At 36.8% G+C, this 26,655-nt stretch overlaps 1 protein-coding gene across 3 annotated transcripts in view; it reads right to left on the bottom strand.

Moving 5' to 3' along the window:
• Positions 1–845: 845 nt before the first annotated feature.
• The window catches only part of JMY (junction mediating and regulatory protein, p53 cofactor), a 75,559-nt gene continuing 49,749 nt past the window's right edge, over positions 846–26,655 (bottom strand). The window contains exons 4-11 of one of the 3 annotated variants that reach the window (XM_061187936.1): positions 23,928–24,097; positions 21,178–21,343; positions 20,505–20,692; positions 18,130–18,216; positions 8,431–8,535; positions 6,672–7,260; positions 5,304–5,611; positions 846–1,569 (exon numbers count right to left, since the gene is read on the bottom strand). In XM_061187936.1, coding sequence (XP_061043919.1) covers positions 5,307–5,611; positions 6,672–7,260; positions 8,431–8,535; positions 18,130–18,216; positions 20,505–20,692; positions 21,178–21,343; positions 23,928–24,097 — 1,610 coding nt within the window. In that variant the 3' untranslated portion in view covers positions 846–1,569; positions 5,304–5,306. The remainder of the gene's footprint in view (positions 1,570–5,303; positions 5,612–6,671; positions 7,261–8,430; positions 8,536–18,129; positions 18,217–20,504; positions 20,693–21,177; positions 21,344–23,927; positions 24,098–26,655) is intronic. The other 2 variants (XM_061187937.1, XM_061187938.1) reach the window with 2 other exon arrangements.

The raw sequence follows: 26,655 nt of genomic DNA, 5'->3' as shown, positions 1-26,655 counted from the left end.
AAGAATGATGCTAGAATAAAGCCAATATATTGTGAAAATGCTCATATTCTCATCAATAAACGTAGTCAACATTTAAGCAGATTTTGTTTTATATAACCTGTTGCCAGAAAATTTTCTCCATAATTATTTTAAAGGAAATAACATTTTCAAGTAACAAAGGTGTGAGCATTTTTTTCCTTCAGGATCACTAATTCAGATACATTTGAGGGCTTTTACTTCAGGACTGCTTTCTGGGTCTAGGCCAGAGAACTGCCTCATAAGAAATAAAGTTCATTTTGGTATGTCAGCCATTCATATAATGGTCAAGACCTGTCTTACACAGAATTACACTCTACAGAGTACTGTAAACTGGGTCCAACATATCTACCTTCATTCAAGCCCACAACAGTCCTGCTGAGAATTCGTATCGGCTCCATGCATTCTTCAGGACTCCATTACAGCAAAATCAGCACCTAGAGCTACATACACATGTTTAAGAATTTAGTGACGATAACAAAGGCTCTCTCCCAAAATTCAACTCCAAGCATGTGAAGATAGTGAAATGCCAGCCAAAGAGGCTTTTCTGCCTGTCTACTCTCTGTACATTTGCAGAGCATGTTTTTTTTTTTTCCATTGTGGAGCATAAAAATAAAAACAAATGGTGCATGTTAAAAAAGACTTAAGATCTGCATCCCTACTATTGAATCCTGATTTTTGATTCTCAATAGGAAAGTCATGTTGAGTTATAGTAATCAAGCAATAGTTCAAACAAAAAGACTAAAAATAATTTGAAATATCAAATTACAAAGTATTGCTTCTCATAAACAATGCTGCACATAAAATTCAAACTATTATAAATTCACAGTTATGAAGGGCTATTTAAAAGCATGGAAATTTTTACTCTGAAACCTTACAAATTGTAAGTGTGTGGGCTTCTAAAAATAGGCCATGTTAAATGCATCACGTTGTGGTAAACACATTTATAGGTGTATCTCCATGGTTATGTATCTTTTCAGATGTTGTAGAACATCTTTATGAAAATTCCTTTGGAGATGAGTAATGTGGGAATTATCAGTGCATTTCCATCTGATTTCTTCCAATTCCTGCCCTATAGCTATCATGATTAACTTCTTTTTCAGAATGTCACACTACTTAAGCTGATATGGAAGAAGCTCTGTATTTTGGGCAGACGACTATTCAGTGCACTGAACGATGGATTTCAAAGGAATCTCAACGCAGCTCACAGTAGATCTGTCAACCCAGTGTTCTTCCAACTCATAACGACCCCTAGCTTTACTGGCCACTACAAGGATGTAAATGGGTAGACAGGTGGGGAAGGTGCTTAAAAAACAGAAATCTTCACAAGGCCTTTTCTCCGTTGCAGTCAGGAACATTGCACATCTAAAACTCATGTTAACCACCATCTGCTGGAATGACTGGAAAAGTGATAACTTGACAATTGTGCTTCCTTTTTCACACCACTGAGCCAATACACTTTGGATCTAATGGAATCCAATTGTGGAACCATGTTTACAATTTTGTAAGAGCCGATGTTCAACTGTAGGTATTTTTTTCGTTCTGTTGAGTCACCTGTTTACAAACAAAAGTAATACTGTATGTTAAAAAGGACAGCCTATTAAAGACAGTATGTATATATATTCCCTCACACCTTTCACAAAATCCAGTATGAACACTGATGGTTTTTTCTTTCAAATGACCTTTTTATATAGATGATGTATAAAAAAATCTTACAAAAGGGTATGTTTGTATTCTTAAAAAAAATTAAAACAAAATTTGAACATGGATTTTGATTTTGATCACTGTTAAAAGGTCATGTGTCAAGATGACTATAGTTAACACTGCTGTGTGATATACAGGAAAGTAGCTAAGAGAGTAAATCCTAAAGAGTTCTCATCACAGGAAAATGTTTTTTTTCTCTCCTTTTTCTTTCTTTTCTTTAAGATGGATGTTGGCTGAACCTACTGTGGTAATCATTTCACAATATATGTAAATCAAACCATCATGCTGTACGCCTTAAACTTATACAGTGATGTACGCCAATTATTCTCAATAAAGCTGGGGAAAAGAGTTTTTTAAAAAGGTTGTATGTTAGATTCACTTTCACTTTTCTTCCTTTTACTCTTAACATTTTATGTCAAAACTATACACTAAAAAGATAAATACAATCTAAAATCTTTGCCTCAAAACTGCCAGTATAATAAGAACTATCAAATGGCAAGTTTAAAATACACCAGAGAGAGCTGTCATTATAATTGAGATTTAGAGGACAGAGCTAGTACTGTCTTTAAATGGATGATTTTACGAGGACTTTGTAAAATTCAAAATAGTTGTGTTCGAGATCCATGCACTGACCCACAGCACAGGAGAAACATATATATGGCCTACTTGTCAGATAAAAGCTGACATGTGGCTTTTGAGCACTTGAAATATGTCTAGCGTGACTGAGAAACTGATTTGAATTTGACTTAAATTAAAATCTAAAACTTTGTAAAAAATACTTTTCCATTAAGCACAACTTGGTTGTTTTGGTACGACTATTCAATTTAACCAATGAATACTTGGCATCCAAATTGAGATGGTGCTACTAGTAAGTGTAAAATACTCACTGGATTTTGAAGACTCAGTACCCAAAAAAAAAAAAAAGTAAACTACATTGTGGAATTTGATATTGACAAGATACTCTTTTGGATGTATCATTTAGTAAAATATTACTAGAATCAATTTCACCCATCACTTTTAACTTTTTTAATGTGGCTCACATTATATTTCTGTTGGACACCATCATTATAGTTACTTATGAGTTTAAGAAGGACCCCACAGGAAACAAGTTAGAAATAATAAGTCTATACAATTATATATATTTCCTTATGTGTAGAAATCCCCTTCAAAGACACTATTACCTACGGCTAGGTCTGAGATGAGTTTTTAGAGGATGAGGCTGAACATGTCCAGGACCTTCAGTTTTTATTTCATGAAGTTTTAAGAAATTAGTTCTTCAAAAACAAGTATGTAATTAGATTAATTATTTTGAATCTATAAGAAAGAAACCAATTAATAGGAAATACAAATTACAGCCTTTTTAGCCATCTGTAGAAAAGGGTCTAAAAGTTCAGAGCCTTTAAAAATGACTTCCTAGGGACTTCCCTGGTGGTTCAGTGGTTAAGACTCCATGCTCCCAGTGCAGGGGGCCCGGGCTCAACCCCTGGTCAGGGAACTAGATCCCGCATGCCGCAACTAAGACCCAGCACAGCCCAATAAATAAATAAATAAATAAATAAAATATTAAAAAAAGACTCCCTAAGACCACACACAGGCAGTGATAGATAGCTCTTTATCTATGGCTGCTCAGCTGGCAGGGATCACAACTAGTCTGTGGTTTGCTTCTGGCGTAGGATACGTTTAGTCTTCAGTGACTTTGCCACTATCCCAGTGCATGCATTTTCTGGCAGTATTCCATTGTTCCTCTCAACATTATACTACATACACCAGCCATGAACAATCAGCCAAAAAAAGGGAAGGTTTTAGGCAATTTTCAGAGTGGTATTCATTATGGACATATTCTTAACACCTGACATAAGGTTAAATTAGCAGCCAAAAGCTATAAATAACATCCCAGCTACTTGAATATACGAAATGCATGCTTATGTGAAGGTCCAGCACTGGGATTACCTAATCAGTGCCAACATGGTAGTTTTTGGCATAGGTTTAGGGGTTTACTGAGAAGCTACATGCTGAAGGGGACAAGGCAAGAGGTAGCAAGCACTGTGAAGTGGGACACAATCTACAGTCATCCAGTGTGGGAAAGATTCCCAGTCAGGCACACCTGAGTCTCTAGACACACTCACACACTTGAGTGGACACATTTACATTCCTCTACAAAGCACGGTGTACATATGTACAAGCACAAATAGTTTGAAATTATTTGGGGATCCAAAAACAGTAAGTGACCGATAATTAAGGCCTCTACAACTAACAGGAAAAAAGGGTGCCAACAGTCCCAAGACCCATGGCCATGGCAGACAGTGTTACTATCAAATGTTGGTTAGAGCACATTAAAGTTAACACCCAACCACTTATCAAGATTTTTCATGCTTTCTGTTAAGCTACAGTGCAGATGCTGGTGGGGAGGGGTGGAGTTGGGGAGTGTGGAATCGGCACATTTTCCTGATGGACCCATGCCCAAAAGGGTAAAAACTGTTTTTAGTAATATTCTGATATATCCAAAATAGTATCTTCCAACATTTAATCAATATTTTAAAAACTAATGACACAGTTTCTGGGTTTTGTTTTATCTTTTTGTAATAAGTCTTTAAAATCCAGATGTATGCCTACATATATATCAGTTCTATTCTTTCAGAATCTTTGGGAGTGAAGGCCATGAATATGCATTTTTAATAAGCTCCCCCTGGTAGTTCTTATGATCAGGCACAGTGATTCTTCCTTTACCTACTCCCACCTACTTCCCCCTTTAGTAAAGCCCATAGATACATATTCCATCAAGAGAGCATAATGATTAATAGAATATATTTGCATACTTTATATTCTGCACAAATATTATTTCAGTTATGGTCATCAGCAATTCGATATACTATTTGATTTATAGCATGTGTTATCTTTACCAATTCTATGTATTTAGCATAATTTGTGCCACATAACTATATAAATTAGCTTATTAAAGCGTAGTGGGGGACAACTCTGTATTACCTTGGGAGAATGCCAAATGTGTACCAATTCCCACAGGGTACTCAATAAGATATGTATATTATGTCAGCTGCCATTTTATATATGTCAGCTGCCATTTTATCTAGACAATGCAGTAATTACAATAAGCCCTAAATGATAAACTTTGAAGGCTTAGAAAGCTAAATAATCCGACAATGCAATGACTTTTCTAGATTCCCTTGTGGGCAGCTAACAAAGCATCAAAATTCAATACGCATAACAGTTTGCAACTGAAATACCTAAGTTAGAAAAAGCCTTTTCTGTTTTTTTAAAGCTAGAATAAGACTGTCACTTTACTAGAATAAGACTATCCTTTTTACTTGGGATATAGCTTGTACTGAAGAAATTTTTAATGAGCAGGATATAAAAAAACACAGCATTTACCCAGGAACATCTCTGTAAAGTACTTTTTTTGTTATGTTTCCAGAAACTACAGAAGTAAAACCTGAAGTTATGATCTAGGCTATAACTGAGCTGTATAATAAATAATGAACCTCAGATTCAATGAATATAACAGACCTCATCATCCAATACAAAAGCTGTATTACTGAACACTACTGAAGAAAAGTAAGACCATTTACTTGTTAGTTTTCCCAGTCTGTGCAAGGCAAAGCCTCCTCTTCATCCTCTGACTCAGGGGATGCTTCTTTGATTCTTCTAAGAGCTTCATGGATGCTCCGTGTTAGAGGGTCCGTGTCGGGCAGAAGCGTGAAGGATTCTCTCAAGACTTCCTTCTGTACCTTCTTCAATTTTACCCCTTTCCTTATCTGTGCCAAGATATTATTATCATCTTCATCAGGAAAAGGAGGCAGAGTTCGCTGTTCAACCTTTCTCAGATGAAAACTACCACGCTTCAAGGAAGCTAGCACCTCATCCATGGGTGAGCTCACTTTAGAAAATGAAAGAGAACAATTATGATTGCACTTAGAGTCAGGAACTGTGTAACCTCCAGACTTTAGGACTGTGATAGCCCAGGATGCTAAAAACACATCTACAGAAGGGACCATGAAGCATGGACAGAACATTGCCAGAACACAGGGGATACTAATTATGCTTGTTTAAAAAAAAAAAAAAATCCCAAGACCCAAATTCCATGTCAGGCATTACTGGTATTCCTATCATTTCCCATGTGAGAGAAGTGAGCAGATTGGGGGCTGGGGGGTGATCTTTAGTATTATTATGGGTGAGACTCCTAAAGAGTTTCCATAATGCAAAAGTCCAATCTAAATTCAGACAGTGACTGGACTGCACATTTAATTTTAAAAAATTAAATTCTGGTTCATTATGGTGACTGTGTGTGTGTGTGTTTTTCTTTAATAAGTGCTTTACATATGAAATTCTACTTGGGCTATGGTAAGAAATATTTTATAGGATGGTCTCTCAGATTAAAACGTAATATACAAATAAAATGCTCTCTCCGTGAATGCTAAAGCTCCTAAGGGCCAAAATTATTTGCTGTTTCAAAAACATCTTTATTAAGGCATATCTGACATGCAATAAATTATACATATTACTCCCTATTCTTCTTTGCTTCTTTATACAAGATATGCCAGGGTCCTCAATAAATATGTAGCCAAATGTTACATGGTTTTGCCAATGTTCTCCTGACCAGATAGCTTCCCTTTTCTTGTATTTCTGAGATTTAAAATCATATTCTAACACAAAAGGAGCCACCTAATACATGTTACCAAATAGATCAAGTCAAAAGATATAATTTAAAAAGCATCCCTAAGAGCTCAAGCAGGTCCATATTTGTGTCTGTACACATTTACAAACATGGGTTGGTAAGAATTCTGCCATGCTGAGACCCTGAAAACCTGTTTGCTAGCAAATAATGTCCAAAAATAAAATGTTTAAAGCTTTGTAATGTCCTAGGAAATAAACAGTCCTTTAACTACATGCCTCAGTCAACAGATGAACTCAAAAATCTTTTTTTTTTTTTAACTCACCTCTCTTCCTCTGCAAACCTTCAGCAGTCTTTTTGAGCTTCTTCCTGGCACTGACGAGCTGGCTGCTGTCGAAGAGGTGTGCTGAGGGGGCACTAGCTGACTTTGGGATCCTCTTCTCGTTCCCCTCCACTCTAGGCAGACCTTTCTCCAGTGTCTCTGGGGCGCCGTCCTTACCGACAGGCAGAGGCGGTGGCGGTGGGGGAGGAGGAGGTGGCGGGGGAGGTGCCGGAGGAAGAGGTGGGGGGAGTGGATCTGCTGTGGCAGAACCTGGTTTAGGGTCAATCTTGCTCAGAAGTGGAGGAGATACAGCGGGAGGCAGTTCAGAGGTAACACCACCAGGAGGTAACAAAGTAGCTTCAAGTTGTGCTGATGAATTGTCTTCAAGCTGTGTGAGGTTTTGGGCTTCTGTTGTCTGTGATGACCCGAGCTTGCCCCTTCCTTCCTCCACTCCCTCACTTTTCTCTTCTACCTGTAGCGCTCCTGGCAGAGGGTCGCACTGGTCTTCACAGGACACGGGACTGGCTGCACTTCTTCTTGCATGAGCCAGTCGCAATCTGGTTGATTTAAGTATGACCTGGCCTGGGTATCTCTAAGAAATCAGAAGTTATTATAACTGGTTAGATTATAATTTATGAACAAATGGCTGTTTATTTTCTCCCTCCAATGCAAGATTTTATTTTAAAGCTTTTGTGATTTTTCAGGGAAAATATACTGAAAACCAAAATACCAAAATGTAATACCTTACAAATAATTATCACCAAATTCTTTATTATTTGCTTATCATCAAATCCTCTTATCCACTTAAGAGATCAACTGTTCAGAATTACCAAATGATTAAAGAAAGATCCTTAGTGAATAAAAGTACTAATTTAAATGGAAAAATAGCAGCAGTGTAAAATACAAAACAAATGATGTCAAACATATATATGCTATTGGTATGCAGAAAGCTAAAAAACTATTCTTAGATTCTTACATGTATTTTCAAATGCTTACAGATAAAAAATTAAAACATTAATGTTCTTCAAAGGGTAACATGGCATTTTTTAAAGCTCTGAAAACAATATATGCATTTTATGATAGAATAGAAGGAGAACGAATAAAATTTTTTGGAGTACTGACACACAGAACTCTCATTCTTTTACTATGGTAAAACCTAGCATTAACACATTTGGCAGACAACACTTTCTTAACACAAAGCTTATCCTTGTGTTAAGGACCCCATTCCCACCCACCCCTACTCTTTCACTTGATCAAAAGCTCCCTTCACCTATAAGGAGACCCCTCAGAATAAAGAGTAGAAGTAAGGCTCTTGAGTGCTGCTAAGAACCAGAACTACCTAGTTTAAGCACATTCCAAGGAAATGCTTAGCTGCTGTGATATCAGTGTCCAGAGTCATGGATAAGCCTGGCAAGAGAACTGCTGAAGCATTTCTCACGTATGTTGATGCACCCTCTAATTCTGCCATTGGTCAGATTATTACCACAGTGTTGATGTACACAGAATTAATAACAAGTTGGTGCTTAAAATGGATAGTCAGTTGTGAACTAACTTTATTAAATTCAAGAGGAATCCAGGCTTCCCAGAGGCCCTGACCATTCCTCTTCTATCATTGAAGTGGTAAGCCAAGGACTGCCATAACTAAAATTGTTTTCTAGATAATAAAGGGAAAATCAAGTTTTTCTCATAAAAGAAATCTTACAATAGGAGTATATATGTGGCTCTGTTTAAAAAGCAATGAAAAATAATAAATTGACCATACTTTTACTACCTGTTTAAAGGTTCGAAGTCTATCCAGTGTTCTTTGTCTTTCTTGGCTAACCCAGGCACTTTTTCTTTCTTCTTCATCATGTAATTTTTCTCTTTTCTGGTAAAAAAAAAAAAAAGAGTAATTCCATTACGATGTGTCCCATTATATTTTATCATTAATAGAAAAAAAGAGAGTTCTCCCAATATGTAAGCTGGATTACTCCAAAGAATGATGTATTAAGCAATGTTTTGTGGCATGAAACACTATCAGTTTTAATTGAAATGATATTGTTGTTTCACTTTCTGCATGACCTACCAATTAAAAGACGTTTACTCTGTAAAGTAAATATTTTCTCTGAACTGAAAAATGTTTCATTTTTGGGGTTCTGGCTTGAACAATTTTATTATGCAATACTTGTAACTGCTATATTCTGCTAACTCAAATAGTTGACCTTAAAAACAAAAAACAACCACTTGTTTGGTAATTTAGATATTATATACGGGTTAAGCCTGATGTTCTGCAGATAATGTCTACTATTACTGAACCTGTTCCTCTTGCCACAAATCTAAGTGTGTGTTTTAATACCTCATTCAATTTTTTTCCTTCCCATTCCCCAATCCCAAACCTCTTTGATTTTGTATTCCCAAACTGGATTAACAGTATCACCACCCACCCAATGTTGGCCAAGTTAAACACGAATTGCCCTTTCTAAAGGAAAGAAAGTGGAATTCTTGGCAGGAGGATAAAGAGTGGGAGTAGTGCTTTTGACAACCTCACTACTGAGGGTCCGGTGACAGATAGGTAGTTACCAAATAGGGAATGCACTGAAGAGTGCCACGATGGCCAACCACGTCCCCAGAGAGATGTAACTATCACATACAATACAGATCGGTTCCACTTTCTATCTCTTGGTGAGGTGGGTTGAATCCTTTGTATATAAATCAGCCCATGGAACTCATGGTTAGGGTGCAGGGGTGTGCCAAGGGTGAGTAAAGATGAACATTCTTCCATCTCTTCTTATGGCAGGTCAAGAAGACCTTTTCCCTTTGGAGAGCTCTCACTTGGGGAGTCTTAAGAGGTCACAAAGGCCATTTATTAGTAGATAAAAAGTTAGGTATCTCTCAGTAACAGTCCCAGATTGCTATATATAATCCTAAAGGTTTCCAGATGGGAAATTAAAGAAGATATGACCTGAGCTCTTCATTAAAAGAAATAAAGGTCCCATGTAGATTCTGTCCTTTACAAAGGAAAGCCCAGAATGGCTCAAGGACACAGTGAGGCAAGAACTTATCCCAACTCCTCACCCCTACTGCATACTCAGTTCCATTCAAATAGCTGAGCCAACAAAAGGAAGGAACTGAAAAAATCTCATATTTACATCTGGTAACCACCTGGAATTGGGAGTGAGCTTGTACTTTCCCACACTGGGATACATGCCATGGGATACTCAGGGACAAAGGGTCTTCTAAGGCCTATCAAGTAGCACTGGCTCAGAGATGAAGAGATTTTTCTATACTTAGAGTGTTTTATCTAATGAATATAGTGCTTAGTACTTGAGAAAAAAATTAGTTGTCTAAGAGATATTCAGCGTTTTCAAACTCTGAATCTGCATCTCTAAACATAATATACAAATAGCTGAATGTGAAGTTCAGAAATAAAACTGATCCATCATTTTGCTGGTCTGTCAGCCGGTATAACCAGAGTCAGATCATACTATTATGTAAAAGATCCCAAATGGAAAGAGAAAGTTTCAGACATGTTCAGGCATGAACTGATGGGTTTGTATGGACTTTTCATAGAGCACAGTACTGTATTTAAGAGCCTAGTGAGTAACAGGCCTGGGGTGAATATCACCTCTCCCCCTCTGGCTAGCTAGGGCAAAGTTATTTAACAAAGATAATTTACCCTTTTGTGGAGGCGGGGTGGGTAGGGAATACTTACTAGATGGTGACACAAGGGGCTTTGAGTTTCTGTTAACACTGTTTAACAAGCTGGGTGCTAGCTGTATGCATATGTTCATCTAGTGAAAATGAAAACTTATGAGCTGTACACTTGTGTGTGTGATAAAGGTGGTTTAAAACCAGATTTGATCTAAGCCAACTTTCATTTTCCTCTAGCTTTGCATGTTAAGAAGAATTGATGATTAATGGATTCATTCTCCTACAGTGAGGTATTCCACCCAAAGTCGGTAAATAGGCAAAATTATAAGGCAAATGACATTCATCTTTGAGATTTCCCCAAATATCAACTTCCTCTTTTTACTCATCTTTGCCACGTAAAACTCTTTGAGAAAGGATTTGATACTCATTCATTCTAAAAGGCTAATTAGTTCCTCCATCCATAAAAATATTGGCATTTTATCAGAATCCAAAACCTTCACGCAATAAGGAACGCATTCTAAGTGTGGAGTTTAAAGCTGACAGCGCAGGGGCCGATGGTGAGAGTAGGAGGCATTCTTATTCATCTAACTCTTAAGCTGGCCCACAGTCTGACTTTCCTTACAAAGCAGTTCCTGGCCCATGAAAACAGTACTGAACAATAAAAATACAATAAATTTGCTGTTGATTTAAGATGAATCTTACAGTTTACGGGTAGTTTGGCTACTCTTACGTGTTTAAATTCAAGAGTTTTAGCTAATATGTGCCGAAATGAGCTTGAAGGATAACATCAAAACCCCTACAGCAGCTAACATCATTCTTAATCACAACAAATTAGAAGCTTTCTTAAGACCAGGAAAAGACAAAGAAGTCTCCTCCCACCACTCTTTTTCAACACCCTACTGGAAATCCTAGCTAACACAATAAGAAGAGCAAATAAAAGGTATACAGACGGCTACAAAAGAACTAAACTGCCTTTATTTGCATATGACCTGATTGTCTATAGAAAATCTCAAAGAACCACCAAAAAAGCTACTAGAACTAATACACAATTATAACAAGATTGCAAGGTACAGGGTTGACATATAAAAGCCAACTGCTTTCTAACGTAACGGCAATGAAACACTGGAATTATGAACCTTTTATATTACCCCTACAAAACTATTTACATTACCACACCCCAAAAAGCAGATAGATAAATTTAGGTATAAATCTAATAAAATGTGAACAAGATCAATGAGGCAAGCTATAACTCTTAGAAATCAAAGAAGAACTAAATAAAGAGATATTCCTTGTTCATGTATAGGAAGACTCAATACTATTAACATATCAATTATTGAGAAGGCAGACAGCAGAAGCAAGAAGAACTATAATCCTGCAGCCTGTGGAATGAAAACCACATTCACAGAAAGATACACAAAATGAAAAGGCAGAGGACTATGTACCAGATGAAGGAACAAGATAAAACCCCAGAAAATCAACTAAATGAAGTGGCGCTAGGCAACCTCCCAGAAAAAGAATTCAGAATAATGATAATGAAGATGATCCAGGACCTCAGAAAAAGAATGGAGGCAAAGTTAGAGAAGATGCAAAAAATATTTAACGAAGACCTAGAAGAATTAAAGAACAAACCAAGAATACAAAAACTGAAATGAAAAATACACTAGAAGGAATCAATAGCAGAATAACTGAGGCAGAAGAATGGATAAGTGACCTGGGAGACAGAATGGTGGAATTCACTGCCGCGGAACAGAATAAAGAAAAAAGAATGAAAAGAAATGAAGACCGCCTAAGAGACCTCTGGGACAACATTAAACGCACCAACATTCTCATTATAGGGGTCCCAGAAGGAGAAGAGAGAGAGAAAGAACCCGAGAAAATATTTGAAGAGATCATAGTCGAAAACTTCCCTAACATGGGAAAGGAAACAGCCACCCAAATCCAGGAAGCACAACGAGTCCCAGGCAGGATAAATTCAAGGAGAAACACGCCAAGACACATAGTAATCAAATTGACAAAAATTAAAGACAAAGAAAAATTATTAAAAGAAACAAGGGAAAAACGACAAATAACATACAAGGGAATCCCATAAGCTTAACAGCTGATTTCTCAGCAGAAACTCTACAGGCCAGAGGGAGTGGCCCGATATATTTAAAGTGATGAAAGGGAAGAACCTACAATCAAGATTACTCTACCCAGAAAAGATCTCATTCAGATTTGACGGAGAAATCAAAAGCTTTACAGACAAGCAAAAGCTAAGAGAATCTAGCACCACCAAACCAGCTCTACAAAAAATGCTAAAGGAACTTCTCTAAGTGGAAAACACAAGAAAAGGACCTATAAAACGAACCCAAAACAATTAAGAAAATGGTAATATGAACATACGTATCGATAATTACCTTAAATGTGAATGCATTAAATGCTCCAACCAAAAGACACAGGCTGGCTGAATGGATACAAAGACAAGACCTGTATATATGTTGTCTACAAGAGACCCACTTCAGACCTAGGGACACATACAGACTGAAAGTGAGGGGATGGAAAAACATATTCCATGCAAATGGAAATCAAAAGAAAGCTGGAGTAGCAATACTCATATCAGATAAAATAGACTTTAAAATAAAGACTATTACAAGAGACAAGGAAGGACACTACATAATGATCAAAAGATCAATCCAAGAAGAAGATATAACAATTATAAATACATATGCACCCAACATAGGAACACCTCAATACATAAGGAAAACGCTAACAGCTATAGAAGAGGAAATCAACAGTAACACAATAATAGTGAGGACTTTAACACCTCACTTACACCACTGGACAGATCATCCAGACAGAAACTTAATAAGGAAACAGAAGCTTTAAATGACACAACAGACCAGACAGATTTAATTGACATTTATAGGACTTTCCATCTGATAACAGATTACACTTTCTTCTCAAGTGTACACGTAACACTCTCCAGGATAGATCACATCTTGGGTCACAAATCAAGCCTCGGTAAATTTAAGAAAATTGAAATCATATCAAGCATCGTTTCTGACCACAATGCTATGAGATTAGAAATAAATTACAGGGAAAAAACTGTAAAAAACACAAATACATGGAGGCTAAACAATACGTTACTAAATAACCAAGCGATCACTGAAGAAATCAAAGAGGAAATCAAAAAATACCTAGGGACAAATGACAATGAAAACACAATGATCCAAAACCTATGGGATGCAGCAAAAGCAGTTCTAAGAGGAAAGTTTATAGCAATACAATCCTACCTTAAGAAACAAGAAAAATCTCAAATAAGCAATCTAACCTTACACCTAAAGGAACTAGAGAAAGAAGAACAAACAAACCCAAAGTTAGTAGAAGGAAAGAAATCATAAAGATCAGAGCAGAAATAAATGAAATAGAAACAAAGAAAACAATAGCAAAGATCAATAAAACTAAAAGCTGGTTCTTTGAGAAAAACAAAATTGATAAGCCTTTAGCCAGACTCATCAAGAAAAAGAGGGAGAGGACTCAAATCAATAAAATTAGAAATGAAAAAGGAGAAGTACAACAGACACCACAGAAATACAAAGCATCCTAAGAGACTACTACAAGCAACTCTATGCCAACAAAATGGACAACCTGGAAGAAATGGACAAATTCTTAGAAAGGTATAACCTTCCAAGACTGAACCAGGAAGAAATAGAAAATATGAACAGACCAATCACAAGGAATGAAATTGAAACTGTGATTAAAAATCTTCCAACAAACAAAAGTCCAGGACCAGATGGCTTCACAGGTGAATTCTATCAAATATTTAGAGAAGAGCTAACACCCATCCTTCTCAAAGTCTTCCAAAAAATTGCAGAAGAAGGAACACTCCCAAACTCATTCTACAAGGCCACCATCACCCTGATACCAAAACCAGAGAAAGATACTACAAAAAAAGAAAATTACAGACCAATATCACTGATGAATATAGATGCAAAAGTCCTCAACAAAATACTAGCAAACAGAATCCAACAACACATTAAAAGGATCATACACCATGATCAAGTGGGATTTACCCCAGGGATGCAAGGATTCTCCAATATACACAAATCAATCAATGTGATACACCATATTAACAAATGGAAGAATAAAAAGCATATGATCACCTCAACAGATGCAGAAAAAGCTTTTGACAAAACTCAACACCCTTTTATGATAAAAACTCTCCAGAAAGTGGGCATAGAGGGAACCTACCTCAACATAATAAAGGCCATATATGACAAACCCACAGCAAACATCATTCTCAATGGTGAAAAACTGAAAGCATTTCCTCTAAGATCAGGAACGAGACAAGGATGTCCACTCTCACCACTATTATTCAACATAGTTTTGGAAGTCCTAGCCACGGCAATCAGAGAAGAAAAAGAAATAAAAGGAATACAAATTGGAAAAGAAGAAGTAAAACTGTCACTGTTTGCAGATGACATGATACTATACATAGAGAATTCTAAAGATGCCACCAGAAGACTACTAGAGCTCATCAATGAATTTGGTATAAAGTTGCAGGATACAAAATTAATGCACAGAAATCTCTTGCATTCCTATACGCTAACAACAAAAGATCAGAAAGAGAAATCAAGGAAACAATTCCATTCACCACTGCCACAAAAAGAATAAAATACCTAGGAATAAACCTACCTAAGAAGGTAAAAGACCTGTACTCAGGAAACTATAAGACACCGATGAAAGAAATCAAAGATGACACAAACAGATGGAGAGATATATCATGTTCGTGGATTGGAAGAATCAATATTGTGAAAATGACTATACTACCCAAAGCACCTACAGATTCAGTGCAATCCCTATCAAATTACCAATGGCACTTTTTACAGAAATAGAACACAAAAATCTTAAAATCTATGGAGACACAAAAGACCCCGAACAGCCAAAGCAATCTTGAGGGGAGAAAACGGAGCTGGAGGAATCAGACTCCCTGACTTCAGACTATACTACAAAGCTACAGTAATCAAGACAATATGGTACTGGCACAAAAACAGATATATAGATCAATGGAACAGGACAGAAAGCCCAGTGATAAACCCACGCATCTATGGTCAACTAATCTATGACAAAGGAGGCAAGGATATACAATGGAGAAAAGACAGCCTCTTCAGTAAGTGGTGCTGGGAAAACTGGACAGCTACATGTAAAAGAATGAAAGTAGAACACTCTCTGACACCATACACAACAATAAACTCAAAATGGATTAAAGACCTAAATGTAAGACCAGACACTATAAAACTCCTAGAGGAAAACATAGGAAGAACACCCTTTGACATAAATCACAGCAATATCTTTTTTGACCTACCTCCTAGAGTAATGGAAATAAAAACAAAAATAAACAAATGGGACCTAATGAAACTTAATAGCTTTTGCACAGCAAAGGAAACTACAAACAAGATGAAAAGACAACCCTCAGAATGGGAGAAAATATTTGCAAACGAATCAACGGACAAAGGATTAATCTCCAAAATATACAAGCAGCTCATGCAGTTCAATATTAAAAAAACAAACCCAATCAAAAAATGGGCAGAAGACCTAAATAGACATTTCTCCAAAGAAGATATACAGATGGCCAAGAGGCACATGAAAAGCTGCTCAACATCACTAATTATTAGAGAAATGCAAATCAAAACTACAATGAGATATCACCTCACACCAGTTAGAATGGGCATCATCAGAAAATCTACAAACAACAAATGCTGGAGAGGGTGTGGAAAAAAGGGAACCCTCTTGCACTGCTGGTAGGAATGTAAATGGATACAGCCACTGTGGAGAACAGTATGGAGGTTCCTTAAAAAACTAAAAATAGAATTACCATATCACCCAGCATATACTGGGCACATACCCAGAGAAAACCATAATTCAAAAAAACACATGCACCCCAGTATTCATTGCAGCACTATTTACAATAGCCAGGTCATGGAAGCAACCTAAATGCCCATCGACAGATGAATGGATAAAGAATATGTGGTACATATATACAAGGGACTATTACTCAGCCATAAAAAGGAACGAAATTGGGTCATTTGTAGAGATGTGGATGTACCTAGAGACTGTCATACAGAGTGTGGTAAGTCAGAAAGAGAAAAACAAATACCGTATATTAACGCGTATATGTGGAATCGAGAAAAATGGTACAGATGAACCAGTTTGCAAGGCAGAAATAGAGACACAGATGTAGAGAACAAACGTATGGACACCATGGGGGGAAAGCAGCACGGGAGGGGGATGAATTGGGAGATTGGGATTGACATATATACACTAATATGTATAAAACAGATGACTTATAAGAACCTGCTGTATAAAAAAATAATAATAATATTAAAACAAACAAACAAAAAAAACACTCTGCTCTTCGAGATAATGTCAAAGAATGAAAAGGCAAGCCATAGATTAGGAGCAAGTATTTGCAACAGACATATCTGAAAGGGGCTATTATCCACAATAAGAAAACAAATAACCTAATTAAAAATGAACAAAACATCTAACACTTACTAAAGAAGAGGTACAGATGGTAGATAAGCCTTGTGAGAACATGCCCAACATCCTACACCATTAGGGAACTGCAAACTAAAACAACTATGAGGTACCACTACACACTTATTAGAATGGCTAAATTCCAAAACACTGACAACATTAAATGGAGGATATGGAGCAAAAGGAACTCTAAATTCATTGCTAGTGAGAATGTAAAATGGTACAGCCACTTTGGAAGACAATTTGGCAGTTTCCTACAAGGTAAGCATACTCTTCCCTTAAGATCCAGCAATCATGCTCTTTGCTATTTACCCAAAAGAGCTGAAAACTTAATGTGCACTCAAAAACCTTCCCACATTATCAGCTTTATTCATAAGTGTCAAAACTTGGAAGCAAGATGTCTTCACCAGGTGAATGGACAAATAAACTGTGGTATATCCAGACAATGGAGTATTATTCAGTGCTAAGAAATAATCTACCATGCCATGCAAATACAAAGAGGAACCTTAAGTGCAAATTACAAGTTACATAAGCCAATATGAAACAGCTACATATATTGTTCCAATTAAACGTTCGGGGGAAAGGCAAAACAAAAGATCAGTGGTTGCCAGGAGTTTGTGGAGAGAGGGGTATGAAAAGGTGGAGCACAGGGAATTTTTAGGGCAGTGAAAATATTCTGTATGATACTATAATGGTGGATTCATGTCATTATATATTTGGCAAAACCAATAGAATGTACAGCACTAAGGATGAACTGTGGACTTTGGGTGGTAATGATGTGCCAATGTTGGTTCAGACTGTAACAAATATACCACTCTTGTGTGGGACTGCACTGGTAGAGGAAGCTGTGCTATAAGGAAGTATATACACAATTGGGCCTCCGAACCTGTGGGTTCCATATCCTTGGATTCAAACAACCTCGGATTGAAAATACTCAGGGGGCAAAAAAACCACAGAAGGTTCCAAAAAGCAAAACTCGAAGAATTTGCCTACTGGCAACTACTTACATAGCATTTACATTATATAAGGTATTATAAGTAATCTAGAGATGAAGAATATAGGAGGATGTGCACAAGTTACATGCAAGTACTATGCTATTGTATATAAGGGACTGGAGATTTTGGTGGGGAGGTTGGGGGAGTTGGAAGGGCAGGTGTCCTGGAACCAATTTCCCCATGGACACTGAGGAATGGCTGTACAGTGACTTAATGCTAACATCTAGCTATAACATTTTCTTATTCTCTACAGATTTTATTCACTTTGAGATATGTAAAATTCGAAGTTTTATTCTAAGTCTTCCAGAGTGCAAACTTACTAGTTGTACTGTGTGGTGGGTTCTGTATTCATCTTCACTCCGAAGGCGCTGTTGGAATTTTTCTTTGTGTTTTGCAATACAAATTTCCTATAAATACATGAAATGTGTTTTAATATAAGTGAAACTTGAAAGACTCAAAATCTAATTCAATTTGATAAAGTTTAATCTTAACATATACCTACACAGCAAGTAAGCCACCTCTGGTTTCTCATCCGGAATATCAAAGCAGCATAAGCCAAATAATTAGGATCTTAAAAGACTCTTCTATTAAACTACTTAACATCTGTAGAATTCCTGATTTCTCCCTTTTTTTGGAAGGGAAGGAATGGGGCATGGTAGAGTGGAAGGGGGGTGTACCTAGATAATCTCAAAAGTTTCTTTCAAATCTGAAGACTGTGGCCAGAAGATTCTAAGTATTATTGTACTCTTTTAACTAGTCTGAGCAAAAAAGGACACATAACTCTTGACTTAAACTCTGTTTCTTAAGTGCTCTCTGATGAAGTAAAGAACATGATTTTGCCCGGATTGGTTTAAACAATATCATGAAATCTGAATCTTCTGATCATAGACTTCAGAGCTAAAAAGAGACCTTAAACACTAGAAAGTACAATAATAGTATGCTAGAGATTTACATGAAAATAATATTAAGAGATATGTGCTCTTTACACATACCCTATCATCTGGCAACTTCCTAGTGGCACCATGCTAAGTCTTCATTTTCTCTGGGTCCTTCCGGAGAAGTCCTCCAGATAAACATTAGTTTCTAACACTCTCAAAGCTATACCAAAAGATTAGTCTTATAACCTCGTTAAGTCATACATGAATAACCTTTCAGGCCAGGAAGCTGTATTTTAAAGCAGCTCTTTTATCTCCTTCCTATCTTTACCCACACTGCGTTGACTCTACTGCCTAACAAGTATTGATCATGGATTGAACCTGTCCAAGGCAGTCTCCAAGGGGGAAAAGTGGCATGATGTAGTGATATAATGGCTCAGGCTTTCAAGTCACACAGACCTAGGATAGTATCCTACTTTGACCCATACTAGCTGCTTTTCCTTAGGTAATTTATTTAACGACTGGAAGCCTTAGTTCCCTTGGTTATAAAATGAGGATACAAGTCTACAATTCCTTATCAAGAACAGAACTCAGATGTGTTTCAAAATTAATTTTTTTTTTAATTTTAGAAAGGTGATATGTTGCATACACCGTCTATTGCCCAGTAACTCCAGCAGGATCTGACGCAACACCCCATAATAAGTATTACTGATGTTTTTGCAGCGAAACAGATGAATAGTCAAAGTAAGTAGGACAAAGAAATGTTCAGGTCTGGGTTTGCCACCAAATCAAGTATCAGAATGCTTTTTGGCTACTGGGAGAATAAAAGAAGATAATATACATAAAGAACGATGTTATTTCTATTATTCTTCTTAAAAAGTTTAATCACAAAGCATAGACCTCAAGTCCTCATGGCACAGCCAGAGACCATCTTTGTTCTTTCAAGAGGAGAAGCAGGGCATGATTTACTTATAGCCAGAGAACTACCCCTGGGTATGAAATTCTAGTGTGGGTGCCAGATTAACCACGGAGCCTGTGACCCTGGGGATGCTGACATGCAGACAACAAGGAATGTAGGCTGCTGTTACAAAGAGAGCCATTCTGATCTTTGGTAAAGTATGATTGATCTTTCTTCTCAGAACAGTGTTTCTAAGTTCCTCTCTTTCCAGCCTTCTTTTGTCATTCCTCCTTCCCTCTGCAGTTCTGTCACCTAAGCTGTTGGATTTGGGGGTCTGGGGGCAGGGAGAGGGGAGGACAGGGGGTAAGACCATTCAGAGACCCTTGGCTGTGTGCTGCGATAGGTCACAGCAGATCAGAGGCTGCGGTGTAAATGGGCAGAAGCTACAGGGCTGAGTTTCCCTACCTCAGATTTAGTTTAATATAAGAATGAAGAGTGAAGAATATAGATTAAATTGGTACACACTTTTATACATAAATAAAAATTTCCTTGAAGACTGAGGTCAGAACCAGTCAACTTAATTGTAGAGCATCCCTGGCCTCCTTAAAATAAAAAGGAGCCGGGAATTGCATTACATGGAATCCTGTAGTCATGATCAGAGTCACCTTTGGGTGGCTGAGGCAAACAGCATATCACCACTGGCTGTTCCAATGTGTTTAAGAGGGTAATGCTCAGACAACAATATAATGTCAATATAATGGCCCAAGTATTGAGAAGACATAACTCTTACTCAGTTTTAAAAGGTATGTGCATTAGTGACAAATTGGGTTAGAATTATTGGATATGGGTCAAAGATTAAGTAATGAATAAAAGCAAGATGTAAAATTAAGGTTATATTCAATAAATATGTAACCTATTATACCTTTTTATTTCTGAGGTATGCTTTCTTGGCTGAAACCCGTCCACGTCTTGCCTCTAGCTGGCGTGCTTTCTGCTGAAGTTTCTGTAGCTCTTCTCTCTGTAAATGCACAGACGCTGCCATCTCTTCCTTCTCCAGCATGGCCTCCATGCTTTCATAAGTGTCATAGTATACCACTTCATCTCTCTTTTCTGTTACAAAACAGCAACAAGGGGTAGTGGTTAAGAGCATGGGCTACGGAGCCAGACAGAACAGGGCTCTGATCCACTCACTGATTCTATAACCTCAGGCAAAGCCATTACCCCTTTGTAAAATAGTGATTAGGAAATATACCTCTTAGGGGGAACGTGTGTGCCAGTGTCTGGCACATAGTTAAGTGCTCAATGTAAAATGCCAAGAACCTTGTCTCCCAAATAAAATATTTGAGAATACAGATTCTGGCTGAAGCAACAAAGCAAGTTACTTACAAAGTAAGTAGGAAGGAATAACATAGTTGCACTGCTACATCTACTAAATCACTTGTTTGACTTTACATTAAGTTTTCTTAGCCTCAACAGAAGAAATAAAACTGGTGTCCATGTACATTTTCCCTATGTATGCAAACAAATACATGGGGAAATTCCATCATTCATTCAAATGTATTTTTGTGGACTTATGTATTATAGACACATCATACCCGATATAAGTCTTTTGATGCTTTCCAGTTGTGCTGTCAACAGTAACTCTTCACACTTTAAGACTTCAAACTGCACTTCATACAACTGAAGTTGCAGATCATAATAATCAGCTTCTAATTGATCCAATTGAGCGATGGCTTCTGTACCGCCCTGCAAACTCTGCATCTGCATTGAAAATAAAAATAAGAACATATCTAGTTTGAGAGAACAAGAAATTAAGTTATGATTAGAAATGAATACTAACTAATCAGACAGGATAAATCCATGAAGCAACTGAACACCAGCAGACAATGTGGGATCAGAGACTCATGTACAGATAATTTAAGAACCTACTAAATTTGTGTATAAAGCTGTGTGTACATGTATATTTTTCTCTGAGTACAGTGTTCCTAGCTTTCAAATTCATAAAGGGACAAGAGTCTGTGACTTAAAAGAGGTGAGAATGACGATAATCAAGACTCGGTTAAAAAGGAATAGTACTTACTCCTAAGTGTGGTTAAAAAATTTTTAAGTCAAATAGAATTTTGCTTGCCTGGGTGATATTTAACGTTTCAGCGTTACTTTACAAATTGTTTGATGTTTAGCATTATACCATGGCAAATACCACTGTCACATCAGGAAGACGTTTTTGTTTTTAAAATAACCTAAGGAGATGTGACATATCAACATTTTTTTTAAAGAACAAAAGTCTCCCCATAATTTAAACCACAGAGTAGTACTGTACTATAAAGCAAGGGATTTGTTGCGGCTGGGCTTAATAAATCCCATTTGGTCTGTTTCTCATGAGTCATGTGGTCATGTTAAATTAATGCTAATAAAACTAGTGCAGTCGTCATCACAGATATATATAAAAAGCACAATGCACATATTGTATCACTCAACAGGCATAAACCTGGCAAGAATGACTAACTGACAGCTTTACCAAATCCTTTGAAGAATTCAAACACAATCGAGAACATTCAAAAACAGACTATTAAGGTACTATTAAGGATAACCCCAGGGAAAATGACCCCACAGATAAACATGCCAGACTCCCTGGCCCATTTCAGCCTCATCCTTCCTCTACCACAGGAGACCAATTCCAGTAAGAAATGTTCTTGCAATAGCACATGGTTATAAATCTTACCTCAGCAGCTCTTTTAGGCACCCTATGTTGTCAATACAATTCATCCTGGTTAGAATAAAGCTAGTCAATCTGATGAAGACAGTGGCACTCTATTTCAGTCAATAAAATGCTAGCATTTCAAGTTTTAAAGTTCAAGACCTTAAGAAAATTCCAGATACCTAGTAACATAAAGGAGAAAGCTAACTAAAAAAGAAGATTAGAGTGGAAATGCCTCAGGTGAAGAAGAGATGGAGCTGAAATCTGTGAAGAGATTCTGAATAGTGTGGAAAAGTTCAGAACAAGTTCTAATTTTTCCTTTAACAATAGTAGCAAATCAGAAAATGTAAGGGAAAAATAAATCCATTAACAAATCTAAATCCATAACTTAAAATCCATTAAAAAGATCTTTCTAGATCGTACCCTTAAAATATTATAGATTACCTCATACACTATTTTTTAAACAAGAGTTAGACATGCATATGCACATTCGTAGAACAATATATTTTACATAAAGCTGTATTAATAAAAGCAGTGATGACATTTTGTTCTTCTCTAGAGAATATACAACTTTCACAAATACATACTCAATGTATTTAGAAGCCAATATGGTCAAGCCACAGAATGGGAGCAAATATTTGCAAATCATATATTTGATAAGACTTGTATCTGGAATATGTAAAGAACTCTTTCAATTCAGTGATTTAAAAAAACCCAATTTTAGGGAGTTCCCCGGCAGTCCAGTGGATCCCGCAAGCCTAGCAGCACAGCTCCCCCACAAAAAAAAACAATTTTTAATGGGCAAATGACCTGAATAGACACTTCTCCAAAGAAGATATATAAGTGGCCAATGGAAAGATACTGGACATAAATGCCATCAGAGAAAGGCAAATCAAAGCCACGAGATACCACTTCACACCCACCAGGATGGCTATAATAAAAAAGACAGTGTTTAGTGATAATGTAAAGAAAGATGTGGAGAAATTCTATCCTTTGTACACTGCTGGTGGGAATGTAAATGGTACAGCTGCTTTGGAAAACAGTCTGACAGTTCCTCAATAGGTTAAATAGCATTTCACGCCAAGATAAATGAAAACCTTGCACATGGATGTTCATAGCAGCTTTATTCGTAAAGCTCCAAAAGTAGAAAGAACCCAAAAGTTCATCAACTGATGAATGCATAAAATGTGGTGTGTATCATTTGGCCAAAAAAAGTAAATTAAGTAGTGATGCATGCTACAATATGGATGTACCTTGAAAACATTACACTACGTGGGGGAAAAAGCATTAAAAAAATCGCATCTTTTATGATTCCATTTATATGAAATGTCCAGAATAGTAAATCTATAGAGACAGAAAATAGTTGCCTAGGTGTGGGGAGGACTGAAGGGGAGATAGGAAATGAGTGCTCCTTTTTCTTTTAACAGTTGCTGCCTACAGTCATGCTGGCATGCTGTGAAAATGCCATAACTCTAACTCTTCTATCAGAGGCCCCATTGTGAAAGTTATCATCATCTCATGGAGATAGTGCAAAATTAACAACTGCCTGTAGTCAGAAAAATTTAAGTCTTATACCAAAAATAAAGTCAAATAGCACATCTTATTTAAAAAAATTTTTAAATATATTTTCCTCATGGCTTTTGTTACCTCTTCTTTTAGTGCATGTTTCCTCTGTTCCAAACAGATCTCTTTAGCTCTCATCATCTGCAGAGTCTCCTTAGAAACTGCATACTGGAGTTTTTCCATACGTTCAGCGGCTGCTGCCCATGATGCTTTACCAAATTTCTTCTGATCTGCTCGCATTCGATCATACACAGCTATTGATAATTTTTAAAAAGACATTAAGACATGAAACAACTTGATACTAAAGAATTGAAAGTCTTAGATTCCACTGATCACACACTCAAAGATAAACACACAAATCCTACCCTCATGATAAATTACCTGTAACAGCTCTAAAATATAATTCAACAGTATCTTAGATTCTCTCTAATGTCTCCAGTAAGAATTTTAAATAATCATTCTCAGAAATAACTTTCTGAAGATGAAACTGAGTTTTCAGGTTAATTTTAAAACTTACTTAAAAAAATACTCTTTTCACATTGTCCAGTGTTATTAAATTTCTAAGTTTCTATAAAACTTTATTATGTGACGGTTTATACTTTTTCCTAGGTATGTTAATTGAAATCAGAACCATAACTATTAAAGGGTATTTAAAAATTATTTAAATTCATGTACTTCTGAGTTCTCCAAAAGTATTTTAACGATATGACATAGGATGAAATAAATCCTAGACATTAGCATGGAGCTGATTCTGCTAAGGTTAGTGCTGGAGCAGAATCAGTTAGTGCTGGGCTTAACTAACTAAGCCACAAGGAAGACACCCAACTTCTTGCCACCACACAAAAAAAGGAAGAACTTTTTAGTTTGCCACAATAGAGGCCTCATTCAAGAAACATTTCTTGACAATCAAACACCTAGTATCTTCCAGTTAAAGAAGTTTATCACTGATAATAGCATGGTGCTGGCTCATCTTGGGTCCTTATACAAATGAACCCAACCATCCTTATGACCCTTATGCCTAATAGGTCAGACATGCTTTAACTATCATAAAAGAGTCAGGCAATCTGATTACGCAGTACCTAATGTAGTCTTTAGATCAGTGTACATTCTCTAGTAGTTTCTTTACTACGTTCAGAGGTAAGTGATTAATACTTGTGTAATGCTACTATATCATAACCCTCTTTGCAAGAAGTATCTCAGCAACATTTGTCTCAGAATTTTCATTTTTTTACAATAATACGAGTACATACTTGAAAATTAAAACTGTACAGAGAGGCTGATAGTGGAAAAGAGCAGTTTCTCATGCTCAGCTCTCCCCCCACCCTTAGTCCCAATGCCTAAATGCAACCAACTTGGAACCTGCTCCTGGGTAGTTACCTCCATTCAAGAACGTTACCATTTCTTGATTTAGTCTTAAAAATCTGTTGAGTTCTTATGACAAATGAGCAATCTACTTACTCAGAATCTCCTCTCAATATAGTTCTTTTGGTTTCTCTGGTTTTTCTTTGGCCTTTAAATGCTAACATATTTGAATATTGATCTGATCCTTTATTTTAGGGTTTCTAACAAATAATAACTACTTCTGTTGCTTACATATCAAATGATTCTGCCATTTTAAATCTCTATCTTTTAAAAATGTATGATAATATTTATGCAACCATAAGATCAATACAGTAGTGCACTGCAGGGGAAAAAATAACAGCAGGGGGTTTGGAGTTAGACAGCTTGGAGTTAAATTCCCACTTCTACCCATCAACATGTAACTTTCAGAAGAAACTTAACTGTTCTTGGGCTAAATTCCCTTGAATGATAAACATAAGGAAATACAGTACCTCCTCGGAAGATTTGTGGAAATTAAATGAGAGAATAATAGATATTCAAATGTTTCTCTCACTTCACATGGCAATATTAATCAAATACATGGTCTGTTTTGTTTCTTCTCTCCCTCATGCACACGCGACCACAATCACTCATATTTATACGATGTTGTGTTAATTTCAAAGTGCTTTTTCCAAGTGTTCTATTTATCTGCCCAGCAATCCTATAGAATAGGCATGGTATGCATTATCAACACCTTCAACACAGATATGTGAAACTTGGTGACTTAAGACCAAGGTTACACACCTATAAAAGGAGAGTTATATTAGTACCCAAGTTGCTTAAATACCTAGTCTGCTGCTTCTATCATTTTTACCTGAACTTGTAATCACAGCATATAGTCAAACATTCTGCATAATCAAAACTAGTCTGGAGCCTTATCTCTTGCTTCCCACTTAAGGACTGTGTCTGTGGAGCAGTTCCCTGTCCTAATTCAGTCTCAGGTTGTTACCTACCACAAGAGCTAGTCAATACTTTGTCTTCCAACATCTTTAGATAGAATGTATTCTTCTGCCTAATTGCTGCTCACTTCACCTGGAGTTATTTTCCAACAGCTCAGGAATATGAAGATAATGTAGAAAATTATGAATACAGAATGCTCGGAATACCCCTAGAACAATATTGGAACACCTCGAAAACAGATTCTTCTCTCCCTCTGCTGGCAAGAATAAAGATTCTTGCTAAGATGACTGATAACATTAACAGGATAACAACCATGTAATAACACCCTATGGTGATCATTATATGTAAAAAAGCTCTGAAGGCAACAGTCCTGGTGTTTACAAGGAATCATGTTAAATTTGTTTTAAAAACCTTAATGTTCTAACATACATATACCTGTCAGAAAAGGGCCCATTTAAGATGTTTTTAAAAACTAAGCAGTAAAATTGGGCTACACCTGGCTTTGCATAAGGAAGGAAATAAAGGTCTATTT

The sequence above is a fragment of the Eubalaena glacialis genome, chromosome 4 (genome assembly GCF_028564815.1).
Source record: "Eubalaena glacialis isolate mEubGla1 chromosome 4, mEubGla1.1.hap2.+ XY, whole genome shotgun sequence".
Classification (NCBI taxonomy): Eukaryota; Metazoa; Chordata; class Mammalia; order Artiodactyla; family Balaenidae; genus Eubalaena; species Eubalaena glacialis.
This window is presented reverse-complemented; position numbering and strand designations above follow the sequence as displayed.